This window comes from Octopus bimaculoides, chromosome 6 (assembly GCF_001194135.2).
Source record: "Octopus bimaculoides isolate UCB-OBI-ISO-001 chromosome 6, ASM119413v2, whole genome shotgun sequence".
Taxonomy (NCBI): domain Eukaryota; kingdom Metazoa; phylum Mollusca; class Cephalopoda; order Octopoda; family Octopodidae; genus Octopus; species Octopus bimaculoides.
The window spans coordinates 36995145-37003814 of NC_068986.1; the positions used below are offsets into that span (position 1 = coordinate 36995145).

General features: G+C 34.9%; 1 protein-coding gene across 2 annotated transcripts in view; it reads right to left on the reverse strand.

Annotated features, from left to right (window-relative positions):
• LOC106867500 (semaphorin-5A) overlaps positions 1-8670 on the reverse strand; it is a 308833-nt gene that overhangs the window by 38627 nt on the left and 261536 nt on the right. For both annotated transcript variants that reach the window (XM_052968682.1, XM_014912385.2), the window contains exons 18-19: positions 2005-2178; positions 742-921 (exon numbers count right to left, since the gene is read on the reverse strand). In XM_052968682.1, the coding sequence (XP_052824642.1) occupies positions 742-921; positions 2005-2178 (354 nt within the window). The remainder of the gene's footprint in view (positions 1-741; positions 922-2004; positions 2179-8670) is intronic.

The following is an 8670-nucleotide window of genomic DNA, read 5'->3' on the forward strand; positions in this document are numbered from 1 at the left end:
TGAGAAGAGATGCAATAGAAGCAGAGAATATAGAATAAGAAATAGAAGAGAATAGAACATAAGAGAAAAGAGAAAATTGAATGAAAAATACACTAGAATAGTGGAAACAGATTAAAGTAAGGGAATATTACTTATAATATAAAGTAATGCAATGAGGGTATATGATATAGCTATAAAGCAATAAAGGAATATAATAAGAGAATAAAATATATTTCTTATATAAGCATGAGGCCAGAACTTTGGGATGAGGGGGGTTACTCAATTAAATCACCCCCAATACTTGACTGGTACTTTATTTGATCAACCCATGAAGATTGAGTAGAATTATGATCAAATATGTTGCAAAATTAAAGGAACATTATATAAAATATAAGGGAATTAACCATACCATCCTTTTTTCTTTCATAATGTATCTAGGATACATTGTGCAATGTGACCTGCCTTTGCTGTTGTTCTTATCACTAAGTCTCATGTTACACTCGACTGAGTAGACCTAAAAGTCCAAGGCATTCCAGCTTTCACCATTTAATAATTTTTGAATACCAGTGATTTCAATGTCAATTGAATTCTTATATCTTCACAAATTAACAGGGTGTGATTTGAGGGAAATTTTAACAGCTACTTCTAGCAAGTCAGTCACACATGTAGCCGTTTCTTGCATTTGTTGTTGATATAGATGATGATGATGATGATGAAGATAATAAAGATACTAACAGCCATGATGATGATGGCTATACTTACCATCACAGTTATGTTTATTGCACATACGCCATTCCTGTTCATTTCCAATACAAGGTAAACCCTTGTGTTTTGGCGGTGGGTTGTCACAGTTACGGCGCCTTGTTTGAACTCCTCCATAACATCGCTCTGAGCATCCAGCCCATGAGGACCACATTGACCACTGGCCATTGATAGGGCTATCTGTGTAAGTAAAGAGAAAGTAAAGAGTGTGTTAGGGTTGTGTATGTTGTAAAGTGTATAATGATTTCAAATTTTGGCACAAGGCCAGTAACTTTGAGGTAGGGGCTGAACCAATTACAACAACCATAGTGCTCAACTGATACTTATTTTATTGACTCTGAAAGGATAAAAGACAAATTTGACCTCAGCAGAATTTGAACTCAGAATGTAAAGATGACAAAATGCTGCTAAAGCGTGCTACCCAAGAAAAGATGAAACACAGTGTGTGGTGGCAAGATAATGAAGAAACTAATATGCAAGGAGAGAGAGAGAGAGGATGAGAAGTAAAGAACAAAAGATGAGAAAAGGAAAGGAGAGGTAGAAAGAGAAAAGAGTGAAACAGAAAATGTGAGGATAAGTAAGAGAAACCAAGAGATAGGAAGAGGGTGAACAAGAGATTAAATAGGAGGGTGAGTGGGAGGAGATATGGTGGAAGAGAAAATGTTTAGGAGAAAGAGAGGTGGGCGATGATGAATGAATGATGGAGATGGTATGAATATGTCTGAATGTAAAGAAACAAACAAGTCTCAAAGAATGGAAGGACATCATTAGTAGAAATGGAAGAAGAAGCCAAAAAACACTAATCACAATGACTATTGTAACCTTGTTGCAAACATTTAAACAGGTTTGTCAAACAGCACCATTTCTGAAAACTTTGCCTAATGACATCCTGCCATGGTTAATAATAATGTTGCATGAGATTCAACAACACATTGAAAAACACTCATGTTGCCAAATTAGAGAAAAAAAAGAAAAATGGAGACGGAGAGAGAGAGGAAAAGAGAGAGAGAAAAGAAAAGGATAATATTTATATATATATGCACATACATAGTCATTAGTGAGGGATTTATCAATCTGAGCAACATACTTTATAAGCTCTCTGTTAGTACACTAGGCTAACAATATTGTTTAAATTAGTAAAGAAAACCATGCATTCTTGTACCAGAGTCTGAGATTATAGTTCACACTATATATTGTAAATCTGTGGTTGTACTCCAGTTATATGTAAGAAGGTAAGTATCAAAAGATTAGTGTATTACTTACAAGGACAACGTGGATTTCCAGGACAATATTCCTCCTGCTTGGCGGACCCCTCACAATCACGTCCTCCATGCAGTGGGGCCGGATTCCCACAGGTACGTGTGCGAGATCTAACACCACTATTACACGTCTGAGAACAGGATGTCCAAGCAGACCATGGAGTCCATCCACCATGTGCTACAAGAAAGAGAATAATAAAGAAAACAAATCAAAATCAAATATGTCATATATGTGTAAATTAACTAAACATCCTAATAACTATGGTTAATCAAAATATATTGTCTATGTAGAATAATTAGCCTCTGAGTCACAGTGCTGTCATACTAATGGGATTGTGTTGAAGTAGGAAACCATCAAATGACAAAAAGAGAGCATGTGAGGGAGTGGCAGTAAGAGAAGTAAAATTAATGTTAGTAAAAGGTCGAGGGGAAAATGAGCGGGTAAATTAAAATTAGAGTTGGAGTAAAAAAATGATTAGAGTAACAATAAAGCTGTAATTACTTTTGACGACATAGGTCTACTAATATATGCATAATTAACTAATCATAATAGCAACATTTAATCAAAATGTCATGCATGTATAATAAATGAAGATACTTAATACAAATGTATTATATATGTTTAATTAACTAAACCGCATAATGAGAATGGTTAATCAAAACATTTATGCATAATTAACTAAATCTCATAATGAGAATGATTAATCAAAATATAGTGTTTGCAAGTTTATATATATATATATATATATATATATATATATATATATAATTAACAAAACATCATAAATAGGATAGTGGTAAGAGTAAGCTTAGTACATCAGAAGCTTTAGTATTTAAATATTTATATTTTTATTAGTACACACCCAACTCATCTTCAAATGCAGTTTTTTTGTTTTTCTTCCTTGGCTTGTTCATTCACACACACACAGAGATAGATAGAGTAAAGTTTGTGTGAGCCAGTAAAAGAACTTCTACATGTTAGCTCAACTTGGTTGAAATATTTAACCAAGTTTATCTAAGTTTAAGTTATCTAAGTTTAAGTTATCTAAGTTTAAGTTAACTATAAAAATATAGATGTATACTAATGATATTTAAAATAGAAATTTAAACTGATAATATGCTGAGCAATAATAAATTCACAGCCAGTTCTTGTAATAGCCCGGGTATCAATCTAGCAATTTCATTTTGGAATGATAGAACCTGCTCTTAAGCCTTATTCCTTATGAGTGTGTGTATAGTGTAGTACAGTGTAGTGTGTGTGTGTGTGTGTGTGTGGTTCTCTATTTCTCTGTTAACCTTTATCTTGGAAATGATACTAAACCAACTATTTTATCTGGGACAGCAGCTCAATGATTGGTCGGTGATGTTATTGAGCAGTCTGCAGGGAAAGCAGGTTGAAATGAAGAGTGATTAAAGAGACATAGGTACAGGATCGAGAAACAGAAACAGAAAAAAAGGGGATGAGAGAAAGGAAAAAGTAGAAGAAAATAGAAAAAAAGAAAAAAGAGAGGAATATTAACAAAAAAAAAAGAACAGTGATTGTAAAAAAGAATTAAGTAGAGAAAGAGAGAGTGGAGAATTTAGAAGAGATTTTTCTGTACTGTGAGTATTACGGATGGTGTACTTGTGTATATGTGAATGTACTTGTGACTATTTTTTGTATGTAAACATGTTTGTATATTGTGTGAATAGCTGAACTTATCCTGTATCTATAAGACTATATATGTGTCTGTGTAAATGTGTGGGATGAATTGTGTATATGTAAGATATAACGGTTGTATATGAGTGATGGTGGTGGTGGTGGTGGTGGTGAGTAATGAGTATTTTAGTTATGGTTATTGAGGATGTATGACCTAGTGGTTAGAGTGTTGCAATCATGATCACAAGATCATGGTTTCAATTCCTGATTGGGTGGTGCATTGTGATTTTGAGCAAAACACTTCATCTCGCATTTCTCTGCAATCTATGTGATAACACTATGTGATAACTCTATGTGATAACACTATATGTACATCTCAGTTTACTTGACTGCCGACAATTAACAATTGTAATCTGAAGTTGAATGGTTAACAGTAAGAAAGATGCCCAGATTTCTTAAAAAATTATTGTGCAAAATATTCTGAGAAAAAGTATTTTTTCGACACAACAAAACACACAGAGTTACCTCCCTTAGCTAAAGACCTCAAAGTTGTGTGACCTGACCTCATTTTTGAGGTTATTTTTACAGTAAAAAAGAGTTATTCAAAAAACATACTTTATTTGGTAGCCGAAAGATTACTGAATTTTCTGATACCCCATACGTCAAAATCGGTAATTCACACACAAAATTTATTTTATTATATAAGATAATCTTTATGTTTCTGAATGTGTGTGAGTGTATATATGAGAGAGAGAGAGAGGGGGGGAGAGCATATGAGAGATATGCATACATATACACATGTATATATTTAAATTCACACACACTCACACACACACACATGTTCTATATGAATTTCTAAAGAGATATGTGGAAGATGTGAATCTTGTATGAGGATATTTGCGTTTGTGCCTGTGTATGTATGCATGTGAGAGGGAGGAAGAAAGAGAGTATGTGGAAATGCATATGTGTTTGGATGTGTGCTAGACATGATGAGGAGTGTGTAATTAAAACCTTGCATTTCAAGCTAAAATTCTAGACCTAAATCAGAGCCTAAACTAGTGTTGGCTAACTGTAATTCTAGCAGTCATTCTCTGCACATATTTCTCAAGGACTAGCAAGACAGGGATCTTAAATGAAGAATGCATGTGTATTTGTGTGTGAATGAGTGCAAATGTATGTATATGCATGTGTGCATATAAATGTATGTGTTTGTGTGTTTATCACTGTGTGTTTTGATGTGTATGTATCTAAATGCCTATATGTGTATGTCTGTGTGTGTGTGTGTGTGTGTGTGTGTAAGAGAAAGAAAGAGAGAGAGTGCAAGTTACAAAGCTGAAAGTTTTCTAACGTGCTTGAGTGTATGTGTGTGCCTTTAGGAATGGTGATCCCTATAAGGGTCTGAAGCAGTGTAAAATAAACATAAAATGAATGCAAGTTAATTAGAGAGTCTAGGCTGTCGTTCAACCACTCATCTTAAAAATGGAAGAACACATTAGAGAATATAGTTCTTGATAAACAAATGGATGGGATGATCATGGCTCAAATATCTATAGATCTGCTCAATCAAGATGACCAGAAGCTCACAATATCAATATAAGATGAATATGTATGCACAGACAGACAGATAGTCAGAAACTTATCTCTTCAGCCTTTGATATGAAGACAAAAAAAGGAAACTATTTAAATGAAATTACTTAAAGAGACATAATTCAATAAGTGAACTCAGGCAATCGACAGACATTGATGAAAGAAAAACAAACAACAAAATAACAAGAGCTCTCAGAGAGTGCAAACCTCTGCCAAGACAACACCAATGTCCTCTCAACGATTAGCCAGAGATGATTTTTAAAATGTGAATGTCTGAAATAAACTCAACTGCTCTCACAAACGAGAATACTAAAAATGAACCCGACCACTCTCAAAAATTAAGTAAAATAACAGGAAAAATAACCCAGAATCCTTGTCTAGTGCTAGATCGATCCCAAAATCTAATCTGTTCATGCCCGTCATCTCTAAAAGTTTCATCTGAATCCATCCATTGGTTCTTGAGATATCTTGTCTACTGACAAACAAATACAACTGAAAACAATACCTCTGCCCTCGCTAAGGCAGAGGTAATAACAGACACAGCAATGGCATCAACAACAGAATAAATTTTAACAAACATTTAAAGGCAGTGCCCCAGCATGGCCATAGCTCAATGACGGAAACCGATAGAAGAACAGAGAGATAAATAGATTTTTCAATACACAGATAAACAGATACATAACTATTTAGCTAAGTAAACTCAGTGAAAGAAAATAAAAGATTATGTGATGTGAGGTGAAATGAATTCATTTACAGCAAGGAAAGGTGCTCTTCATTGCTTCTCTGTCCAAAATGTCAAAACTCACCTCACTGCACCAGACACAGATTTTATTTTACAAATTCCATTAATTTGGTTTCATTTATTCTTCTGACACAAACCATCACTAGTTTTCTCCAGATGTTAGTATTTTTCTCTTTCATTTATTTAAGTAGCTAAATAAATAAATAAAGTGGTTGGTTCATTGGTAAATAAAGAAAATGTTGGTAGGTAGCAACACAGGAAATATTTTTTACCTCTTCTCAAAGTATTACTTTTCGTTTTATCTCATCTTTTAGCTCCCATCTTTTATTAACTTTTCTCTTGCAGTTCTCCCTATAATCCTATACTTACAGGACTCCCATTCTGTTCATCTTATGACTTTCACAACTAATCTGCAACATTTCAGCATGAAATATCAGCTCCACACATCTTACCCAATCTTACTTATCTTTCAATCTTAGAAAACATAAAAGTGTCATGAACGTGGCTTATTCTTCATAAATGACCAATTCCTTGTTTTAATCTAATTTTTCCAGCTGTATCTCAATAGAGTATATTTATAACAAATATTATTATCTCACTCATAAATAAGGATACAAGTTTTACTCTTCTATTATAATACTATTCACGTCTGCGATACCTTATAGGAATATTAAATCAACCACCAGTACTTGAATAATGCTTTAGTTTATCACTCCTAAAAGGATGAAAGACAAAGGTGACCTTAGCAATATTTGAACTCAGAACATGAAAGGTGCTTTTCTATTCTGTTGACTTGGAAATAGATAAAATGCTTCTCAAAACTTAGTTCTGTCACTGCTCCTCATAGGAATATTGTAATCATTTGGATTTATAACCTCATCTGCTTTCGAAATGTTGGGAAATTCATTTAAGATTCTCAAAGAAGATGCATTTCGGATTGGTCTCTTCTTGGCAAACTCAAGGAGGCACCAGTATCTATTGATTAAATCAACCCCAGGACTTGACTGGTGTTTTGTTTTATTGATCTCAAAAGGATGAAAGGCAGAGTTGATTCTGGTGAGATTTGAGCTCAGAACGTATAGTGATTTGGCCTGCTGCTCTATTAGTATTTATTCTAACTCTGTGTACCGAGTTCAAATTCTTCAATGGACTATTTGGGTATTAGGGTTAATCCACCGTCCACACCATCTGGCATTTTGGGTACTTTTAACAACATTCACTCTGCTGGAAGTATTTGGGCCAGGTCTTCAGTTTGAGGGAAAACTCTTCCTTTCTTCATTCCCACTAGTCTCAAATGCTCTGTAAACATGGCTTTTAAGATTAGCAACACTACCTTTCCACTTAAATAAAAGATTAGAAAAACATGAAAACATGCTTCACTGGGGAATAATTTTGACAGTGTGTGGACAACAGAGCTGAGTGTGCAGGTGCACAACAGCACAAGCACACAACCATGATGATGATGATAATATGATAATTTACCACAAGGCACCATCAAAGTAAGGAAATAATACTACTGCCTTTCTACAGTCAGCTTGGCAATCATTTAAAATCTAAATTTCAAATTTCCTAAACATTCAAAGAAATTTATCAGCTAATTCTTTGCAAACTATGCTTGACAATGGATGAGATGTGGTTGCTAGAGGCAAGATTTGTCAAAAAAGGTACCTTAGACAGACCGCGTAGTTATGTGATGTTTGAAATACTGTCGTCAACAAATCACAAGTAAATCTTTCAGACTAAATATACATTCCTGTGTTTCTATAATCTGAGGCTCTGTTGACTTCGTCAAAGAGTCATACATGTTTGCACCACCAGGACAGGCAATGGGGGAATGAGGAGGGGGCTGGGACACCTGCAGTTGTATATATTCACAGTGAGAATAAGGTAAATGAAAGTAGCAATAATGTTATTATTGTTCGTGCACAGTTGGTAATGGTAACGACAATGTTATTGATGATGTGTGAATTTGTGAGATGCAATGTGCAAGTATGAGTGGGGTTGTAAGTGTATGTATGTATACATATGTAGAAGTTTCTACGGCACTGATTGTGGTATTCCTTCCATCATGTGTGTTATGTATGTACTCTTGTTTTAATATGCATAAGACTACGTGTGAGTCTATTTCTGTGTGTATGTTTGTATGTCTGTGTTCTATGTGTGCTTATGAATACATGTCCCTGTGCCTCTACAAGTATATGCTTACATGTATCAGTGCGCATCATTGTGCATGTGTATGTATGTCTTAACGAGTGTGTGTGTGTGCGTATGTGCCTGTGTATGTGTTCTTGTGCATATCTATGTATTGTCATGTATGAGTATGTGTTTGTGAGTGTACATCATCTTTAGTAATGTTTCTACAGCTGATTGCCCAGCACGGGGAGCTACTCAGGCAGCACTGGCAATGACCAAAGCATGAACGGTGCTTATGGCATACCATGAGCACGAGAGCCAGTCAGGCGGCACTGACATCGGCCACAAGTACAATTTACATTTGATTGTGATTTGATTTTTGAATTCTACTTGACTCAATATATATATATATATATATATATATATATATCATCATCATCATTTAACGTCTGCTTTCCATGCTAGCATGGGTTGGACGACTTGACTGAGGACTGGTGAAACCGGATGGCAACACCAGGCCAAATTTAGATTGGAGCCTGGTGTTGCCATCCGGTTTCACCAGTCCTCAG